Source organism: Bufo bufo, chromosome 2, assembly GCF_905171765.1.
Source record: "Bufo bufo chromosome 2, aBufBuf1.1, whole genome shotgun sequence".
NCBI lineage: Eukaryota > Metazoa > Chordata > Amphibia > Anura > Bufonidae > Bufo > Bufo bufo.
The window spans coordinates 505,389,689-505,412,214 of NC_053390.1; the positions used below are offsets into that span (position 1 = coordinate 505,389,689).

The 22,526-nt window shown below is 44.3% G+C and overlaps 1 protein-coding gene across 2 annotated transcripts in view; it reads left to right on the forward strand.

Moving 5' to 3' along the window:
• The window catches only part of LOC120991643 (kelch-like protein 23), an 88,981-nt gene that overhangs the window by 45,184 nt on the left and 21,271 nt on the right, over positions 1–22,526 (forward strand). For both annotated transcript variants that reach the window (XM_040420439.1, XM_040420438.1), the window contains exon 2: positions 18,975–19,386. In XM_040420439.1, the coding sequence (XP_040276373.1) occupies positions 18,975–19,386 (412 nt within the window). The remainder of the gene's footprint in view (positions 1–18,974; positions 19,387–22,526) is intronic.

The following is a 22,526-nucleotide window of genomic DNA, read 5'->3' on the forward strand; positions in this document are numbered from 1 at the left end:
GTGCGTAGATGCTGGGCACATCCGCGCACATCATCCTATGAAGTGACCATTAATGCATGTATATATATCATACATGCATGCACGTGTTTGCATGCATATATGTATATATATGCATGCGTCTCAACCCTTCCTCAACACAGACGATACACCTCCCACAGAGGACAGCTTTTCGTTGCCTCTGGGCAGCCTGGCACACATGAGTGATTACATGCTGCAGTGTCTCCGCAACGACCGCCGAGTTGCCCACATTCTAACTTGTGCTGATTACTGGGTGGCCACGCTGCTGGACCCTCGTTACAAGGACAACGTACCGTCCTTAATTCCCTCACTGGAGCGTGATCGTAAGATGCGCGAGTACAAGCGCACGCTGGTAGATGCGCTGCTGGTAGCATTCCCACCTGACAGCGGGGGCACAGTGGAAGCACAAGGCGAAGGCAGAGGACGAGGAAGAGGTCACCAACGCAGCTGGGGCACCGCCAACACCTCAGAAGGCAGGGTTAGCATGGCTGAAATGTGGAAAAGCTTTGTCAGCACGCCACAACAACAAGCAGGAGGCAGCATTTCACCAACATGGTGGAGCAGTATGTGTGCACACGCCTACACGTACTGAATGACGGCTCTGCCCCCTTCAACTTCTGGGTCTCCAAATTGGGCACATGGCCTGAGCTTGCCCTTTACGCCTTGGAGGTGCTGGCCTGCCCTGCAGCCAGTGTATTACATGTGTTTAGCACGGCAGGGGGCGTCATCACAGACAAGCGCAGCCGCCTGTCCACAGCCAATGTGGACAAGCTCACGTTCATTAAAATGAACCAGGCATGGATCCCTCAGGACTTGTCCGTACCTTGTCCAGAATAGAAAAAGGGGGTCAGTCAGCACATCCCAAAGCGCAGGGGCACTTTGAATGGCTGAGAACTAGACTGTTAAACAAAACATGTAATGCAACAGCTCACTGCAAACCAAATAAAGTACAAAATTGCATCATAATTGCAAATGTTATACTAATAAGTTAGAGATGCTTGGCAAATCGTTTTGTACAAAATTATTTGAGCCCGTCTGCCGCGCGTCAAGGCGATCTCTAGTTAGACGGGTTCCTAACACTAATTTTTACCTGTTATGTGCCATGACGGCTATCATATAATTCAGAAAGTGCAGGTTCCACATTGTCCAGAATAGACATCTATAGCGGCACTAACCAGCCATTGTTTTACTGCAGAGCAATTGCTCATGTTTGTATTTTGGATATTTCACACTCTTTTGGAGTGTACCCTAATTTTAAAAAATAAAATTAAAACCAAAAACCTGTGTTGGCTACCTCGTCCTTCTCCACCACCGCTTCCACCTACACCGCTACGTCCACCGCCTCCTCAAACTCCTACTCCTACTCCTTATGGAACTCCACCTCATAAATGATTTTTTTTATATTTATTTGTACGTGTTTTATTTTATACCATTTCACTACTTTGTCATTTACATTTTCAGGTGAAATTCACCAATTTTTGGGTGTATAGTACCACTGCTATACCTAGTAGGCCGGTTAAAATAAAAATGGTCATTAACATTTTCTGGTGAAATTCAACAATTTTTGGGTGTATAGTACCACTGCTATACCTAGTTGGCCGGTTAAAAAATAAATAAATTGTCATTAACATTTTTGGCTGAAATTCACCAATTTTGGTGTGTTTAGTACCACTGCTATACCTAGTAGACCGGTAAAATAAATTAAAAAAATTGTCTGTTACATTTTCTGGTGAAATTAACAAGTTTTTGGGTGTATACTACCACTGCTATACCTGGTAGACAGTTTAAACAAAAAAAAAAATTGTCATTTACATTTTCAGGTGAAATTAACCAATTTTTGGGTGTATAGTACCACCTCTATACCTAGTAGACCGGTAAAATAAAAAAATAAAAATTGTCAGTTACATTTTCTGGTTAAATTAACAAATTTTTGGGTGTATATTACCACTGATTTACCTAGTAGACAGGTTAAACAAAAAAAAAATATGAATAAGAAGGAAATATGCCGCACAAGAGTGACTAGGGAACAACGTGAGGTGCACCCTCTAACAGATGTCACCCAATCTGAAAGAGGAAATGATGTAGTAATAAATAACGGTGGGGCACTCTCTATAGCAATGGGAACAGTGGATAATAGTACATAAAATTTATTAATATATCTAAAATGAGTCGTTCACAGTTAGTTATTTAAATCATTCACAATAATAAATATAGCAGCATAGATAATAATATTGGGCATATTAGAACGACATTATGAATAAAATAAATAAGGTAGAATAAAATTGGTAATCCGTCAATAAGTACGTAGCATCCAAAAAATGTATATCAAAAATTTTTTTGTAAGTGTGCTCTGGGTATCCACAGTTAATTTCAGTTATTGTTTGTATCAATTGGACTCCAATCATGGATGCAGGTTAATGTTAACTATAGGCAGAGCGGCGTCCCGCTCCTTAACCTGAGACAGCGGCGTCCCGCTGTAAATTTCAAAAAGCGATTGCTTATTATCGTAGACACTTCGATCTTACCCGGTGGGCTTCGATGAAATCTCCTACCCTCATCTCGGTGCGCCTTCTATGTGTGTCGGTGCTCCGGTCCCGAGGGCTGTTAATATTCGGAGAGGATCCCACGCCAACACCGGAAGTCACGTAGGTTCGCTGAAGGTAGACTTCCCTTGTACAGCAGAAACCTCCCGCGGCTGGCGTTCTCAGATCACCGGAATAGTAGATTATGCTCCTCTTAAATCGATTGAAAGTATGTGTCTGTAGTTCAGTCGTGGGGGTCCGTACCAAACGCGTTTCGGGGTTTAACGAATCGACCCCTTCATCAGTGGTTGCTCATTTCCAAGTTTCAATTTCTCTACTTCTATAATACATAGTAATACCTACAAAAATAGTTATTACTTTACATTCCCCATATGTCTACTTCATGTTTGGATCATTTTGGGAATGATATTTTATATTTTGGGGATGTTACAAGGCTTAGAAGTTTGGAAGCAAATCTTGAAATTTTTCAGAAATGTTCAAAAACCCAATTTTTAGGGACCAGATCAGGTCTAAAGTCACTTTGTGAGGCTTATATAATAGAAAGCACCCAAAAATGACCCCATTCTAGAAACTACACCCCTCAAGCTATTCAAAACTGATTTTACAAACGTTGTTAACCCTTTAGGTGTTCCACAAGAGTTAATGGCAAATGGAGATAAAATTTCAGAATTTAGATTTTTGGGCAAATTTTCCATTTTAATCTATTTTTTCCAGTAACAAAGCAAGGGTTAACAGCCAAACAAAACTCAATATTTATTGCCCCGATTCTGTAGTTTGCAGAAACACCCCATATGTGGCCATAAACTACTGTACGGGCACACAGTAGGGCGTAGAGGGAAAGGAGCACCATATGGTTTTTGGAAGGCAGATTTTGCTGGACTGGTTTATTTACACCATGTCCCTTTTGAAGCCCCCCTGATGCACCCCTAGTGTAGAAACTCCATAAAAGTGACCCCATCTAAGAAACTACACCCCTCAAGGTATTAAAAACTGATTTTACAAACTTTGTTAACCCTTCAGGTGTTGCACAAGAGTTATTGGCAAATGGGGATGAAATTTGAGAATTTCACTTTTTTGCCAAATTTTACATTTTAACCCATTTTTTCCACTAACAAAGCAAGGGTTAACAGCCAAACAAGACTGTCACTTTATTGCGCTGACTCTGCCGTTTACAGAAACACCCCATATGTGGCCGTAAACTACTGTACGGGCACACAGTAGGGCGTAGAGGGAAAGGTGCGCCATATGGTTTTTGGAAGGCAGATTTTGCTGGACTGGTTTATTTACACCATGTCCCATTTGAAGCCCCCCTGATGCACCCCTAGAGTAGAAATTCCATAAAAGTGACCCCATCTAAGAAACTACACCCCTCAAGGTATTCAAAACTGATTTTACAAACTTTTTTTAACCCTTCAGGTGTTGCACAAGAGTTATTGGCAAATGGGGATGAAATTTGAGAATTTCATTTTTTTGCCAGATTTTCCATTTTAACCCATTTTTCCCACTAACAAAGCAAGGGTTAACAGCCAAACAAGACTGTATCTTTATCGCCCTGACTCTGCCGTTTACAGAAACACCCCATATGTGGCTGTAAACTACTGTACGGGCACACAGTAGGGCGTAGAGGGAAAGGTGCGCCATATGGTTTTTGTAAGGCAGATTTTGCTGGACTGGTTTATTTACACCATGTCCCATTTGAAGCCCCCCTAATGCACCCCTAGAGTAGAAACTCCATAAAAGTGACCCCATCTAAGAAACTACACCCCTCAAGGTATTCAAAACTGATTTTACAAACTTTGTTAACCCTTCAGGTGTTGCACAAGAGTTATTGGCAAATGGGGATGAAATTTGAAAATTTCATTTTTTTGCCAAATTTTCCATTTTAACCCATTTTTTCCACTAACAAACCAAGGGTTAACAGTCAAACAAGACTGTATCTTTATTGCCCTGACTCTTCCGTTTACAAAAACACCCAATATGTGGCCGTAAACTACTGTACGGCCACACGACGGGGCATAGAGGGAAAGGAGCGCCGTTTGGTTTTTGGGGGGCTGATTTTTATGGACCGGTTTATTTACACTGTGTCCTGTTTCAACCCCCCTGATGCACCCCTGGAGTAGAAACTCCCTAAAAGTGACCCCATCTAAGAAACTACACCCCTCAAGGTATTCTAAACTGATTTTACAAACTTTGTTAACCCTTCATGTGTTGCACAAGGGTTAACAGCCAAACAAGACGGTATAGTTATTGCCCTGACTCTGGCGTTTACAGAAAGGTCATACACTACTGTACGGCCACACGGAGTGGCGTAGAGGGAAAGGAGCACCTTTTGGTTTTTGGTGGGCTGATTTTTATGGACCGGTTTATTTACACCGTGTCCTGTTTAAACCCCCCTGATGCACCCCTGGAGTAGAAACTCCCTAAAAGTGACCCCATTTTGGAAACTACGGGATAAGGTGGCGGTTTTGTTGGGACTATTTTTAGGGTACATATGATTTTTGGTTGCTCTATATTACATTTTTGTGAGGTAAGGTTACCAAAAATTGAAATTCTGAAATTTCATCTCCATTTGCCATTAACTGTTGAGGAACACCTAAAGGGTTAATAAAGTTTGTAAAATCAGTTTTGAATACCTTGAGGGGTGTAGTTTCTTAGATCGGGTCACTTTTAGGGAGTTTCTACTCTAGGGGTGCATCATGGGGGCTTCAAAAGGGACATGGTGTCAATAAAAAAGGCCTTCCATGTCGGTCCTTTCCTTTTGCGCCCTGTCTTTTAGTGATACAGCAGTTTGTATGTGGCGTTTCTGTAAACTGCAGTATTGGGGTAATAAATATTAAGTTTTGTTTGGTTGTTAACCCTTGCTTTGTTACCGGAAAAAACGGATTGAAATGGAAAAGTGCCAAAAATAGCTGTTTTGGCACAGTTTTATTTTTTTTTGACAGTGTTAATCTGGGGGGTTAGGTCATGGGGTATTTTTATAGAGGAGATTCTTACAGACGCGGCGATATCTAATAAGTCTACTTTTTTACAATTATTTAGGTTTTAGATTATATTATCCTTTTTGATACAAATTTTTTAAAATTTTTTTTTCTTGCCGATAATCTCATTTTTTGCGGGATGAGAGGACGGTTTTATTGGCACTATTTTGGGGGCTGTATGACTTTTTGATCGCTTGCTATTAAATTTTTTGCTATGTAAGGTGACAAAAAAACGCGGCGATACCTAATAAGTCTACTTTTTTACAATTCTTAAGGTTTTAGACTATATTATCCTTTTTGATACAAACATTTTTTTTTGTATCTCTAAAGTATAAGAGTAATTTTTTTATTTTTTTAGCCGATAATCTCATTTTTTGCGGGATGAGAGGACGGTTTTATTGGCACTATTTTGGGGGCTGTATGACTTTTTGATCGCTTGTTATTAAAATTTTTGTTATGTAAGGTGACAAAAAAAGTTATTTTTTTGCACCGTTTTATATATATTTTTTTTGGACCATGTTAATCTGGGGGGTTAGGTCATGGGGTATTTTTATAGAGGAGATTATTACCGACGCGGCGATACCTAATTTGTATACTTTTTTTAAATTATTTTAGTTTTTAATTTTTTTTTTGGTGTCTCAAGTCTGAGAACCAGTTTTTTTATCCGATAGTCAGTGCTAAATTGGGATATAAATTTAGTACTCCATGGAAGTGTGGTACTCCCTGAAGCAACCGTCAATGCAGAGGCCCGGATGATCGGGGCACGTGTCGCACTGAGTAGTGGTGTCCTTCCGTATCCCCCTCCTGCGACACACTCTGCAATTTTTTTGGGTTCGTCCCTTCTTTCCAGTATGGGGGACAACACCTGGAAAGTGTTGGCCAGGGACAATCCGGGCGCCTCCAGTTCCCGAGGTACTCCGGCCTGCTCTTTCCCGGTCCGAAAAGATCAGGGCCTTGAGGACTGCCTCATAGAACTGAAGGAAAGTCCCTGTGTTGCCAGCGCTCCGGGACAGCACAAAACAGTTGTACCAGGCAACCTGCACCAAGTAGACCCCAACTTTTTTGTACCATGCCCGGGTTTTGCGCATGGCGTTATATGGCTTGAGGACTTGATCAGAGAGATCAACTCCTCCCATATACCGATTGTAGTCGACGATACAATCGGGCTTGAGGACCGTTGCCGCGGTACCTCGCACAGGGACAGGGGTGATGCCGTTACCATGAATTGTGGACAGTACAAGGACATCCCTCTTGTCCTTATATCTGACCAGCAACAGGTTTTCACTGGTAAGGGCACAGGTCTCACCCCTGGGGATAGGTACCTGGAGGGGTGGGCAGGGAGGCCGCATCCCACAAGCGGACGTGGATCTGGCGGCGAGGGACTGGAACAAGGGGATACTAGTATAAAAGTTATCCACGTACAGGTAATAACCTTTATCTAGCAGTGGGTGCATAAGGTCCCACACAAGTTTCCTGCTAACACCCAGAGTGGGGGGACATTCTGGGGGTTGAATACGGGAATCTCGCGCCTCGTACACACGAAACTTGTAAGTGTACCCTGAGGTACTCTCACAAAGTTTGTACAGCTTCACGCCATACCTTGCCCGCTTTGAGGGAACATACTGGCGGAAAATGAGTCTCCCCTTGAACGAAATGAGAGACTCATCAACCGCGACCTCCCTTCCAGGTACATAGGCCTGTACAAATTTGGCCCCAAAGTGATCGATGACCGGCCGTATCTTATACAGACAGTCATAGGCAGGATCACCTTGGGGGGGACATGCTGCGTTATCTGAATAATGCAGGCATTTCCGGATGGCCTCAAACCGTGTACGTGTCATGGCCGTACTGTAAAGTGGGGTCTGGTAGAGGACGTCCCCACTCCAGTAATGCCTGACACTAGGTTTCTTGACTATGCCCATGTGCTGCATGAGGCCCCAAAATGTCCTCATCTCGGCTGCACTGATCGGGGTCCAGCTACCGGGCCTAGCCAAAAAGGAGCCCGGGTGTTGAGCAACGAACTGTTGGGCGTACAGGTTCGTCTGCTCCACCATTAGATTTACCAGTTGGTCACTGAAAAAAGACAAAAAAAGTCATATTCAGTGAAGCCCACTGTGGAAATCTGGATTCCTGATTGGCCTACAAACTCAGGAATCACAGGCTCAAATCGCTCTGGGGTACACCAGACAAGTTCACCGGCAGGGGGCTCCAGTGGATTTAACTGGTGGGCCGGAAAACTAGTACGAGCCCCAGAGCTGCTCATACTAGGGTGGGCCACAGGGTCCCTAGCATGGCGGTCCCCTTGCTCCGCCTGGCTAGATGATGAGGAGGACGCGGATGACAGCAGGAAAGTGGGGTCATCCTCGTCCTCACTAGGACTCTCGGACTCAGAGGCAAGCTGGGCGTATGCCTCCTCGGCTGAGAACATCCGGCGGGCCATAGGGGAGTGTGTGTCTGCGTGTGTGTGTGTGTGCGTGTAAATCTTTATTCACGGTGCGTGTGTGTGGGGGCACGGGTGTTCACGTACTTATCCCTAAAACTAACAGAAAAAAAAAGACTAACTAAAAAAAGGGGGAAAAATGTAAAAAAAAAAATTCGAAACCGCTGATCAACCGTCCGAGGTTGATCAGCGGTGGGGTGTGCGATGCGCTAACAGTGGCCGGACGCTAAGAGTTCCGGCCACAGTCAGCGTACGCACATAAAAAAAAAAATGCCTGCGCCCCAAAAAAGTTGTGTGGGGGGGCAAGCGGCAGCACCCCTGGGGGGGGTCTAGGGTCACACAGCTGTGCTGTGGACCCCAGACACCCTACTTAGGGTGATGCAAGAAAACTTTTTTTTACCACTAACTTTCCCTTTATTTTCCCTGCCTAGCCCAATCTTTCCCTAGACTTTCCCTAATTACCTGCAGATAAGATGGGGGGTGCTGGGGCACAGATCGGGTCCTGGGGGCAGGGATGGGTGCTGGGGCACAGATGGGGTGATGCTCCACACGTGCAGGCAGCGCTCCTCTCTCCTCGGGCTCCGGACACAAAAGGAGGAGGAGAGGAGTGCTGCTATGATTTGAATCTCCCGCCGGCCCGCCCTCCTACCAATCAGAGGCGATCCTGAGAGGTGATGTCACCATCACCTCTCAGGATCTAAGGATGGTGATTGGTGGGGTAAAATCACACCACCGGGTCCTCAGAGACCCAGGTCCTCAGAGACCCGAATAACCCGGAAACACAGCAAACCGCAGGTCGGAATTGACCTGTGGTTTGCTGCGATTGCCTATACGGGGGAGGGGGGGTGTCACAGAACCCCCCGCGCATTTGCCCCAGGTGCCTGCTCAATGATTTGAGCAGGCACCGGGTTCCGATCACCGCCCGCCGCGCGGTGGTGATCGAAAATACACAGGGTGTACAGGTACGCTCTGTGTCCTTAAGTACCAGGACATGAGGGCGTACCTGTAAGCTCTGTGTCCGGAAGAGGTTAAAAAGTGGGTTTTGGAATTTTTCTGAAAAAATTCAAGATTTGCTTCTAAACTTCTAAGCCTTCTAATATCCCAAAAAAATGTCAAAGTAGACATATGGGAAATATAAAGTAATAACTATTTTAGGAGGTATCACTATCTGTTTTAAAAGCAGATACATAGAAATTTTGAAAATTGAGAATTTTTTGTATTTTTTTTATAAATAAAAATGAAATATTTTGACTCAAATTTACCACTGTCATGAAGTACAATATGTGACGAGAAAACATTCTCAGAATGGCTTGGATAAGTAAATGCATTTTAAAGTTATCACCACATAAAGTGACACATAATCAGATTTGCAAAAAATGGCAAGGTCCTTAAGGGGTTAAAGTGTAACTATCATTTCATTTTTTATGCTCTAATGGTATAGTAAACCATACAGTATAAGTGCGTTTGTGTTTTAAAATTTTATAATTTTCAGTTTTACCTCCTAATAACTCAGACACCTGCATGCTACATTCCCATTCTGCAGCCATCTTCCCACAGCGTTGTTATGTGCAGGCCGTCTTCCCTCTGTGGTAAACAGGAGACAGGGCCAGCGCTGGGCGGAGGTGAATAGCGCTGAGTGCTTTTTTACACAGTTTTAGGAGGTACACTGCCTCCTCCTAGCTCCCTGTACTTCCAGGCGGCTTCAAGGACATGGTAAACATCATCATAGGAAATCCTGTGGAGACCATCCTAAGAAGATGCTGAAAGCAAAGCGCAGAGAAATAGTATTACTAAGGCCTCTTTCACACTTGCGTTGTCCGGATCCGGCGTGTACTCCACTTGCCGGAATTACACGCCGGATCCGGAAAAACGCAAGGGAACTGAAAGCATTTGAAGACGGATCCGCTATTAAAGTCCTGGTTGCCATAGTAGTAGTGGGGAGCGGGGGAGCGGTATACTTACAGTCCGTGCGGCTCCCGGGGCGCTCCAGAATGACGTCAGAGCGCCCCATGCGCATGGATGACGTGCCATGCGATCACGTCATCCATGCGCCTGGGGCGCCCTGACGTCACTCTGGAGCGCCCAGGGAGCCGCACGGACGGTAAGTATACTGCTCCCCCGCTCCCCACTACACTTTACCATGGCTGCCAGGACTTTAGCGTCCCGGCAGCCATGGTAACCATTCAGAAAAAGCTAAACGTCGGATCCGGCAATGCCCCAAAACGACGTTTAGCTTAAGGCCGGATCCGGATCAATGCCTTTCAGTGGGCATTCATTCCGGATCCGGCCTTGCGGCAAGTGTTCAGGATTTTTGGCCGGAGCAAAAAGCGCAGCATGCTGCGGTATTTTCTCCGGCCAAAAAACTTCCGGTCCGGAACTGAAGACATCCTGATGCATCCTGAACGGATTTCTCTCCATTCAGAATGCATTAGGATAAAACTGATCAGGATTCTTCCGGCATAGAGCCCCGACGACGGAACTCTATGCCGGAAGAAAAGAACGCAGGTGTGAAAGAGCCCTAAGGGCGGAATACAGACATTAGAAAGGTAAAATTAAATAAAAAATAAAGCTTCATGAATATCTTTCCATCAGCAGCAGGAATTCCATTTTTGGTAGTGAAAATACAGTTACACTTTAATATACAGTATGCTACTTATTATTTGTACAGCTGACAGCCAATGGAGGAGCAATGACAACCTCTCAATGAAAAACAGTATGAAACTGTATAAAAATAGCAGTATCAAAGCAAAGATCAACAATAATTAATGAGGTCTGATGACCTATTCTTAGGATAACCCCTTTAAGCTTTATTAACATAAAATCATAAAACCTCTTTAAAACGATATGCTAGGGTTTTATTCATTGAGGGTACACTTAGACTGTCATATTAAAAAATATTAAAGGGGTTGTCCTTTTTTTCTTTACTATTGATAATCTATCCTGAGTATAGATCATGAATATCAGATCAGCGGGGGTCTGACTCCCAGCACCCCCGCCAATCAGCTGTTTAACCACCTCAGCCCCCCAGTGCTTAAACACCCTGAAAGACCAGGCCACCTTTTACACTTCTGACCTACACTACTTTCACCGTTTATTGCTCGGTCATGCAACTTACCACCCAAATGAATTTTACCTCCTTTTCTTCTCACTAATAGAGCTTTCATTTGGTGGTATTTCATTGCTGCTGACATTTTTACTTTTTTTGTTATTAATCGAAATTTAACGATTTTTTTGCAAAAAAATGACATTTTTCACTTTCAGTTGTAAAATTTTGCAAAAAAAACGAGATCCATATATAAATTTTGCTCTAAATTTATTGTTCTACATGTCTTTGATAAAAAAAAAAATGTTTGGGTAAAAAAAAAAATGGTTTGGGTAAAAGTTATAGCTTTTACAAACTATGGTACAAAAATGTGAATTTCCGCTTTTTGAAGCAGCTCTGACTTTCTGAGCACCTGTCATGTTTCCTGAGGTTCTACAATGCCCAGACAGTACAAACACCCCACAAATGACCCCATTTCGGAAAGTACACACCCTAAGGTATTCGCTGATGGGCATAGTGAGTTCATAGAACTTTTTATTTTTTGTCACAAGTTAGCGGAAAATGATGATTTGATTTTTTTTTTTTATTCTTACAAAGTCTCATATTCTAATAACTTGTGACAAAAAATAAAAAGTTCTATGAACTCACTATGCCCATCACGAAATACCTTGGGGTCTCTTCTTTCCAAAATGGGGTCACTTGTGGGGTAGTTATACTGCCCTGGCATTCTAGGGGCCCAAATGTGTGGTAAGGAGTTTGAAATCAAATTCTGTAAAAAATGACCTGTGAAATCCGAAAGGTGCTCTTTGGAATATGGGCCCCTTTGCCCACCTAGGCTGCAAAAAAGTGTCACACATCTGGTATCTCCGTACTCAGGAGAAGGTGGGGAATGTGTTTTAGGGTGTCATTTTACATATACCCATGCTGGGTGAGAGAAATATCTTGGCAAAAGACAACTTTTACAATTTTTTTATACAAAGTTGGCATTTGACCAAGATATTTATCTCACCCAGCATGGGTATATGTAAAAAGACACCCCAAAACACATTCCTCAACTTCTACTGAATACAGAGATACCAGATGTGTGACACTTTTTTGCAGCCTAGGTGGGCAAAGGGGCCCATATTCCAAAGAGCACCTTTCGGATTTCACAGGTCATTTTTTACAGAATTTGATTTCAAACTCCTTACCACACATTTGGGCCCCTAGAATGCCAGGGCAGTATAACTACCCCACAAGTGACCCCATTTTGGAAAGAAGAGACCCCAAGGTATTCGCTGATGGGCATAGTGAGTTCATGGAAGTTTTTATTTTTTGTCACAAGTTAGTGGAATATGAGACTTTGTATGAAAAAAATAAATAAATAAAAAAATCATCATTTTCCACTAACTTGTGACAAAAAATAAAAAATTCTAGGAACTCGCCATGCCCGTCACGGAATACCTTGGGGTGTCTTCTTTCCAAAATGGGGTCACTTGTGGGGTAGTTATACTGCCCTGGCATTCTAGGGGCCCAAATGTGTGGTAAGGAGTTTGAAATCAAATTCTGTAAAAAATGACCTGTGAAATCCGAAAGGTGCTCTTTGGAATATGGGCCCCTTTGCCCACCTAGGCTGCAAAAAAGTGTCACACATCTGGTATCTCTGTATTCAGTAGAAGTTGAGGAATGTGTTTTGGGGTGTTTTTTTACATATACCCATGCTGGGTGAGATAAATATCTTGGTCAAATGCCAACTTTGTATAAAAAAAATGGGAAAAGTTGTCTTTTGCCAAGATATTTCTCTCACCCAGCATGGGTATATGTAAAATGACACCCCAAAACACATTCCCCACCTTCTCCTGAGTACGGAGATACCAGATGTGTGACACTTTTTTGCAGCCTAGGTGGGCAAAGGGGCCCATATTCCAAAGAGCACCTTTCGGATTTCACAGGTCATTTTTTACAGAATTTGATTTCAAACTCCTTACCACACATTTGGGCCCCTAGAATGCCAGGGCAGTATAACTACCCCACAAGTGACCCCATTTTGGAAAGAAGACACCCCAAGGTATTCCGTAAGGGGCATGGCGAGTTCCTAGAATTTTTTATTTTTTGTCACAAGTTAGTGGAAAATGATGATTTTTTTTTTTTTTTTTCATACAAAGTCTCATATTCCACTAACTTGTGACAAAAAATAAAAACTTCCATGAACTCACTATGCCCATCAGCGAATACCTTGGGGTCTCTTCTTTCCAAAATGGGGTCACTTGTGGGGTAGTTATACTGCCCTGGCATTCTAGGGGCCCAAATGTGTGGTAAGGAGTTTGAAATCAAATTCTGTAAAAAATGACCTGTGAAATCCGAAAGGTGCTCTTTGGAATATGGGCCCCTTTGCCCACCTAGGCTGCAAAAAAGTGTCACACATCTGGTATCTCTGTATTCAGTAGAAGTTGAGGAATGTGTTTTGGGGTGTCTTTTTACATATACCCATGCTGGGTGAGATAAATATCTTGGTCAAATGCCAACTTTGTATAAAAAAATGGGAAAAGTTGTCTTTTGCCAAGATATTTCTCTCACCCAGCATGGGTATATGTAAAATGACACCCCAAAACACATTCCCCACCTTCTCCTGAGTACGGAGATACCAGATGTGTGACACTTTTTTGCAGCCTAGGTGGGCAAAGGGGCCCATATTCCAAAGAGCACCTTTCGGATTTCACAGGTCATTTTTTACAGAATTTGATTTCAAACTCCTTACCACACATTTGGGCCCCTAGAATGCCAGGGCAGTATAACTACCCCACAAGTGACCCCATTTTGGAAAGAAGAGACCCCAAGGTATTCGCTGATGGGCATAGTGAGTTCATGGAAGTTTTTATTTTTTGTCACAAGTTAGTGGAATATGAGACTATGTATGAAAAAAAAAAAAAAAATCATCATTTTCCACTAACTTGTGACAAAAAATAAAAAATTCTAGGAACTTGCCATGCCCCTCACGGAATACCTTGGGGTGTCTTCTTTCCAAAATGGGGTCACTTGTGGGGTAGTTATACTGCCCTGACATTTTCCAGGGGCCCTAATGTGTGGTAAGTAGGTAAATGACCTGTGAAATCCGAAAGGTGCTCTTTGGAATGTGGGCCCCTTTGCCCACCTAGGCTGCAAAAAAGTGTCACACATCTGGTATCTCCGTACTCAGGAGAAGGTGGGGAATGTGTTTTGGGGTGTCATTTTACATATACCCATGCTGGGTGAGAGAAATATCTTGGCAAAAGACAACTTTTCCCATTTTTTTTATACAAAGTTGGCATTTGACCAAGATATTTATCTCACCCAGCATGGGTATATGTAAAAAGACACCCCAAAACACATTCCTCAACTTCTCCTGAATACAGAGATACCAGATGTGTGACACTTTTTTGCAGCCTAGGTGGGCAAAGGTGCCCAAATTCCTTTTAGGAGGGCATTTTTAGACATTTGGATACCAGACTTCTTCTCACGCTTTGGGGCCCCTAAAATGCCAGGGCAGTATAAATACCCCACATGTGACCCCATTTTGGAAAGAAGACACCCCAAGGTATTCAATGAGGGGCATGGCGAGTTCATAGGAAAAAAAATCTTTTGCCACAAGTTAGCGGAAATTGATTTTTTTGATTTTGTTCTCACAAAGTCTCCCTTTCCGCTAACTTGGGACAAAAATTTCAATCTTTCATGGACTCAATATGCCCCTCAGCGAATACCTTGGGGTGTCTTCTTTCCAAAATGGTGTTATTTGTGGGGTGTTTGTACTGCCCTGGCATTTGAGGGTCTCCACAATCATTACATGTATGCCCAGCATTAGGAGTTTCTGCTATTCTCCTTATATTGAGCATACGGGTAATGAGATTTTTTTTTTTCCGTTCAGCCTCTGGGCTGAAAGAAAAAAATGAACGGCACAGATTTCTTCATTCACATCGATCAATGTGGATGAAAAAATCTCTGCCAAAAAAAAAAAAGGAGGGGAAAGGCGTCTGCCAGGACATAGGAGCTCCGCCCAACATCCATACCCACTTAGCTCGTATGCCCTGGCAAACCCGATTTCTCCATTCACATCAATCGATGTGGATGAATAAATCATTGCCGGGATTTTATTTTTTATATATACAAAGTGTTTGCCAAAGTATATGAACACCGCCACCTCCTCAGCTCATATGCCTCGGCAAACGTATCTTTTACTGCAGAGGAGAAATCTCGTCTTGCAGCGCCGCATACACGACTTGCGTGTAATCTGACAGCAGCGCAATGCTTCTGTCCGAATGCACATCAGTGCTGCAGCTAGTCGATCGGTTGGTCCACCTGGAAGGTAAAAAAAAAAAAAAAGAAAAAACCAGGCCGCAACACAATAATTTTATTAACTTTGGAAGAGAACATATTAACTTTAACTTTTTGAACTAAACATTAACCTTTTTGCTTACTGGTGTTTTTTGTTTTTTTTTTTACCTTTATAGAACAAACCTCTCCTTCCCCATGGGACAATGTGCAAAGCGCAAATCGCCCAAAGATGTGGCGAAGTACGTTATGCACTTTATCCCAGGTGAAAGGAGAGGTTTGCAGCAGCTGTGAGAGAAAGGGCCCTAATAGCCCTGTGTGCCTGTTCTGGTGAGATGTGATCCCTATGCTAGGTGTACCTGTGTGTGGTACTTCCGGAAACACTCTCCTAAGCATAGGGCAGGGTGGTCCGGACAGTCAGGACAGAAATAGCGGGTGTCACGCCTTATTCCACTCCTGCTACAGACACGACATTTTTTTCGGGGTGGCGGTTGGGTTGAGGTACCAGCAACGACACTGGGGAAATGTCGCTCGTGTAGACGGCTAACTACACTGGTGGATGGGGCCACGGAACCTCCTGGGTAAAGGAGGTTCTCGATGATCTCTTCCTGGAATTTGAGGAAGGATCGTGTTCTCCCAGCCTTACTGTAGAGAACAAAACTATTATACAGCGCCAATTGAATTAAATATACAGACACCTTCTTATACCAGCGTCTGGTTCTGCGGGAAACTAAATAGGGAGCCAACATCTGGTCATTGAAGTCCACCCCTCCCATGAGCGCATTATAGTCGTGGACTGAGAGGGGCTTTTCAATGACACGGGTTGCCCTTTGAATTTGGATTGTCGTGTCTGCGTGAATGGAGGAGAGCATGTAAACGTCACGCTTGTCTCTCCATTTCACCGCGAGCAGTTCTTCGTTACACAAGGCAGCCCTCTCCCCCCTTGCAAGACGGGTGGTTACAAGCCGTTGGGGGAAGCCCACGCGACTAGTTCACGCGGTGCCACAGGCGCAAATCCGTTCTAGAAACAAATGCCTAAAGAGGGCCACACTTGTGTAAAAATTGTCCACATAAAGATGGTACCCCTTGCCGAATAAGGGTGACACCAAGTCCCAGACTGTCTTCCCACTGCTCCCCAGGTAGTCAGGGCAACCGACCGGCTCCAGGGTCTGATCTTTTCCCTCATAGATCCGAAATTTGTGGGTATAGCCTGTGGCCCTTTCACAGAGCTTATACAATTTGACCCCATACCGGGCACGCTTGCTTGGGATGTATTGTTTGAAGCCAAGGCGCCCGGTAAAATGTATTAGGGACTCGTCAACGCAGATGTTTTGCTCAGGGGTATACAAATCTGCAAATTTCTGGTTGAAATGGTCTATGAGGGGCCGAATTTTGTGGAGCCGGTCAAAAGCTGGGTGGCCTCTGGGACGGGAGGTGGTGTTGTCGCTAAAGTGCAGGAAACGCAGGATGGCCTCAAATCGTGTCCTGGACATAGCAGCAGAGAACATGGGCATGTGATGAATCGGGTTCGTGGACCAATATGACCGCAATTCATGCTTTTTGGTTAGACCCATGTTGAGGAGAAGGCCCAGAAAAATTTTAAGTTCGGAAACTTGGACTGGTTTCCACCGGAAAGGCTGGGCATAAAAGCTTCCCGGGTTTGCGGTTATAAATTGTGTGGCATACCGGTTTGTCTCTGCCACGACTAAGTCCAAGAGCTCCGCAGTCAAGAACAGCTCAAAAAATCCCAGGGCCGTACTGATCTGAGCCGTCTCAACCCGAACTCCAGACTGGGCGGTGAAAGGGGGAACTACTGGTGCGGCTGAAGTTGGTGACTGCCAATCAGGGTTTGCCAGCACCTCAGGGATTCTAGGGGCTCTACGGGCCTGTCTGCGCGGTGGCTGCGACGGGGTAACTAGTGCACGTGCCACCGTACCAGCTTCAACTGCCCTTCTGGTGCTCGCTACTTCACCATGTTGTACGGCAGTGCTGGTACTAGGTCCAGGAAGGGCTGCGCTGCTGGTGTATGCCTCACCACGTGATCCGGCAGCGACAGCCCCACTCTGCTGCTCTTGAAGCGGATCCTGCATAACCTGTGGTCTAGCGACACGGGGCCGGGTACGCCTGGTGCTGCCAGGGACCTCAACCTCCTCGTCCAAACTTTGGGTCAGAGAGCCACTGCTTTCTACAGGTTCATATTCTGACCCGCTAGATTCGTCAGATGAGGGTTCCCATTCCTCATCCGACTGGGTCAGAATCCTGTAGGCCTCTTCAGAAGAATACCCCCTGTTTGACATTTTGGACTACTAAATTTAGGGGTATTCCCTGAGACTACCTAAGAAAAAAAGCAAGCCTGTCTTACAAAGGGGAGGCTAGCGAAGTACCGGAGGCCGCTGCGGTTGATAAAAAATATCAAAACTGATTTTTTTATCGCCGCAGAGCGTGTAAAGTGAATGTGCAGTGATCAAAAAAAAAAAATTTTTTGTCACTGCGGTGGGGCGGGCGTGGGTGAACGCACGTGTGGGCGACCGATCAGGCCTGATCGGGCAAACACTGCGTTTTAGGTGGAGGGCGAGCTAAGGTGACACTAATACTATTATAGATCTGACCGTGATCAGTTTTGATCACTTACAGATACTATAAAAGTACAAATGCTGATTAGCGATACGCTAAACAGCGAATAAAAGTGACTGCGGTGCGGTGGGGTGGGCGCTAACTGACGCTAACTACCTAACCAAGGGGCCTAAACTATCCCTAAAACCTAACAGCCAATACTAGTGAAAAAAAAAAAGTGTCAGTTTACACTGATCACTTTTTGTCTTTCACTAAGTGATTGACAGGGGGCGATCAAGGGGTTAATTTGGATGATGGGGGTGATGGATGGTGATCAGGGGCTAAGGGCAGTGTTTGGTGTGTACTCACAGTGATGTCTGCTTCTCTGCTGGATCCAACCGACGAAAAGGACCAGCAGAGGAGCAGAGAAGCCATATAACAGATCATATTTACTAATATGATCTGTTATCTGGCTTGTGATTCGATTTTTTAAAAATCAGCAACCTGCCAGCGACGATCATTGGCTGGCAGGTTGCTGATGCAATAGTCCTTTAACTTTTGCCGGCCCGCGATGCGCATGCGCGGGCCGGCTGTGACCGAAATCTCGCGTCTCGCGAGAGGACGCGCCGGCGCGTCCAGGAGGGATGAAACGACCACCTCCAGGACGCGTCTGTGCGTACAGCGGTCCGGAGGTGGTTAAAGAGAAGACAACGCTCGTACGAGCACTGCCTTCTCTGCTCTGTTTACCTGCTCACTACAGCAATTGCAGTTGTGGGCAGGTGTAATTACAAGTATGGCGTCCCCATTCACTTCTATGGGATGGCTCTGTAGTATTCACTTGAACAGACGGAGCCGTTCCATAGAAGTGAATGGGGAAGCCACACACCTGCTCACCACTGCAATTGCTGCAGTGAGCAGGTAAACAGAGTAGAGAAGGCAGTGCTTATAGAAGCGCTGCGTTCTTCTCAAACAGCTGATCTGGGGGGTGTCGGGAGTTAGACCTCTCCGTTTTGATATTGATGACATATCCTAAGGATTTTAAGCTAGCAATGCAATAACTGAATACAATTAAATTGATCCATGATTATTTTCTTATTTGTTCTGGGTGATTACAGGAAACCTAGTGATTGTTACTGGCGGATATTTCCGAGGAGATTTTGTATGGTACAGTATAGACTGGGTTCTCATTTATGATTCTTCTGATAACTGTTGGAGAGATGGGCCACCTATGAAGATTTCTCGAAACTGCCACTGTGCTGTGGGAATAGGACTGCACCTCTATGTCATTGGTGGGAGCACAGATGAAGGCGTTGTTGCAGATGTAGAAAGTTTGAATCTAGCAGAGATGACATGGGAGAGCCGGAAACCTCTCATTAGACCCGTTGAAAGAGCAGCAGCTGTCAGTGTCGATTGCAAGCTGTATGTTATATGTGGCCGTGATGAGAATGGTGATGTCTATAGTGGGATACAGATGCTGAACACAAAGACAGATGTGTGGAATGTGATCACCTACTCTCCTATGCCCAGGTACAGTATAAGAGCTTCATAAATTCCTTTGTGTGTATTTTTGCATTATATTGGTCACAGTGAATTGTTTGGTCCATACATTGCTAAGTTCATCTTTCCAAGCAAAGCCAATCACAGTAGAAAGTGACACAGTGCTTAGCTGACCATTCGTTTCAGTGACTGCGAGGTCTCAACATGACATGTCAGAAGCTTTTAAAGAGACAGTTGCACTTTAAAACTAAAAATTGGGCTAAACATTTCAAAATTATAGTTTATCACTGCAAAAAAGGGGTTTCAAGGAATCCAGCTCCACTGTGATAAAAGGAATCTTTTATTTTGCTTGCGGTAAAATCTCATCCATAAGTTACAAAAATAGCAGTCCTATCTATGCGTTTCGGGCTACCAGAGACAATTCCAGCCCTTCCTCATGACACAGTAAGACATTAAGAGTGGGATCCTTTATAGGGGATGATGCACCTGTTTCCACTAATTATGTTCACATGACTGCATCCGCCCCAGAAAGGTGCCACACCTATGAACAACTCTTCTCATGAAAATAAAAATAAACAAAAAAGACCAAAAAACTATATATAACATAGTAAAAAAAATAATAATATGCAGAAACACGCATAAGGGCCCTTTCACACCTGCGTTCTTTTCTTCCGGCATAGAGTTCCGTCGTCGGGGCTCTATGCCGGAAGAATCCTGATCAGTTTTATCCTAATGCATTCTGAATGGAGAGAAATCCGTTCAGGATGCATCAGGATGTCTTCAGTTCCGGAACGGAACGTTTTTTGGCCGGAGAAAATACCGCAGCATGCTGCGCTTTTTGCTCCGGCCAAAAATCCTGAACACTTGCCGCAAGGCCGGATCCGGAATTAATGCCCATTGAAAGGCATTAATCCGGATCCGGCCTTAAGCTAAACGTCGTTTCGGCGCATCGCCGGATCCGACGTTTAGCTTTTTCAGAGTGGTTACCATGGCTGCCAAGACGCTAAAGTCCTGGCAGCCATGGTAAAGTGTAGTGGGGAGCAGTATATTTACCGGCCGTGCGGCTCCCCGGGCGCTTCAGAGTGACGTCAGGGCGCCCCACACGCATGGATGACGTGATCACATGGATCACGTTATCCATGCGCATGGGGCGCTCTGACGTCATTCTGGAGCGCCCCGGGAGCCGCACGGACGGTAAGTATACTGCTCCCCCGCTCCCCACTACTACTATGGCAGCCAGGACTTTAATAGCGTCCTGGCTGCCATAGTAACACTGAACGCATTTTGAAGACGGATCCGTCTTCAAATGCTTTCAGTTCACTTGCGTTTTTCCAGGTCCGGCGTGTAATTCCGGCAAATGGAGTACACGCCGGATCCGGACAACGCAAGTGTGAAAGAGCCCTAAGGTATATGCTGGATAAAAGGTTACTAGAATATAATAACATATAATAAAATAAAGAAGAAAGGGAAGAGGGAGATCCCCTATATGTGTTCCCAGAAATGAAAGCTGCATGGATTATAAAGTGTGGATTATTGCTGCAAAATAAAATCTAGACGTTTGTTTAAACCATCTGGTTGACGTGTATTTAATGCAAAAATCCAGAAGGACTCTCTATTTAATAATTTCCTTCTGTGATCCCCTCCACGTTTGGGCAGAAAACCTTTTTCTATGCCTTGTACCACCATATCTGATGTGTCCCCACCATGGCAAACAGCTGCAGATACATTGCGATTGACATGGTGGGGCACATCAGAAATGTGTTTACGTGTTCTGACTTTGATAGCGTTAGTGGTGCACCCCACATATTGCAGATTACACTTTTTACATGTAATTAAGTAAACTGCATAGGATGTATTACAATTGAGATACGATTTCACTTGAAACACTCTACCATTTGATGCTGAAACAATGTGTGCAGCAAATACACCTGTGGTGTCCACACCTATAGCTCCCTTTGGTCTTAAACCAGACTGGTTGCGATTTTTTCTCCTCCTGGTACAGACTGGGGCTGACATAGTTTGCGATGGTGGGCGCCCTTCTGGCTGCACACTGAACCCCATCTGCAACTATGTCAGTCCATTCCTTGTCATATGCCAGGACAGGAAAATGTTTTTTATGATATAACATATTTGTTTAAACTCAGTACTATATTGAGTAACAAACAGGTTGTTCCTCCTGCTACTAGTATATCTGGAATTTTTGTTATGATGTTTATTGTTGGTAACTGCAGTGCAGGGTTCACCCCCCTTTTTTTCTAGTGTGTTTTCCTGTCTAGGATAAAATAGGGATCCTCTCTCAATGATTGAGACCTGTCGTATTGCATCCTCCTCCTGTTTTATGCCATAAGCTCTTTTATATAATCTGTGAGAGATATTTACAGCTTCATCCATGAAGCTTTTTTCATCCGTGCAATTTCTTCTTGCACGTATTATCTCACCCCTAGGTATGTTAGCTATTACATGTTTGGGATGGCAAGATGTGGCATGCAATGTGGTGTTCCCTGCCATAGGTTTTCTGTACGTGCATGTGGAAACTTGATTGGTGGAGGGATCCCCCCTCAGGCGCAAATCCAAAAAGGAAATCTCCCGTGTGTCATGATGGACACTAAAATTGGTAGTGTCCACGCAGGAGTTAATATAACTACAAAAAGATGGTATGGCCGCCACATCTCCCGTCCAAATTAGGATCAGGTCATCGATGTAACGGCCATACCACCTGATGTATTGCCAGAAAGGGTGGGCGTTGATGAGGAGAAAACTCCTCTCCCACCATGCCATAAAAATATTGGCTATGAAGGGAGAGAATTTGGCCCCCATAGACACCCCCGATATCTGGAGATAAAACTTGTTGTTGAACATAAAGAAATTGCGCCTGAGGAGGAAGTCCACCATAGAAACATAGAATGTGTCGGCAGATAAGAACCATTTGGCCCATCTAGTCTGCCCAATATATCTGAATCCTATGAATAGTCCCTGGCCCTATCTTATATGAAGCAATTATGGCAAAATAAACGGGAAACAAGGCGCTCATAGGGTAGTAGTTTTTGGTATCAGATTTAGAGAGTGTACTGTTTCAATTATTACACTCACCTTCTGGTGTTGTGCTTGTGTCAGTACAACACTTGCAAAGGCAGAGGGGGGAGAGAGAGGGTCGATCAAAGGGGGGTATG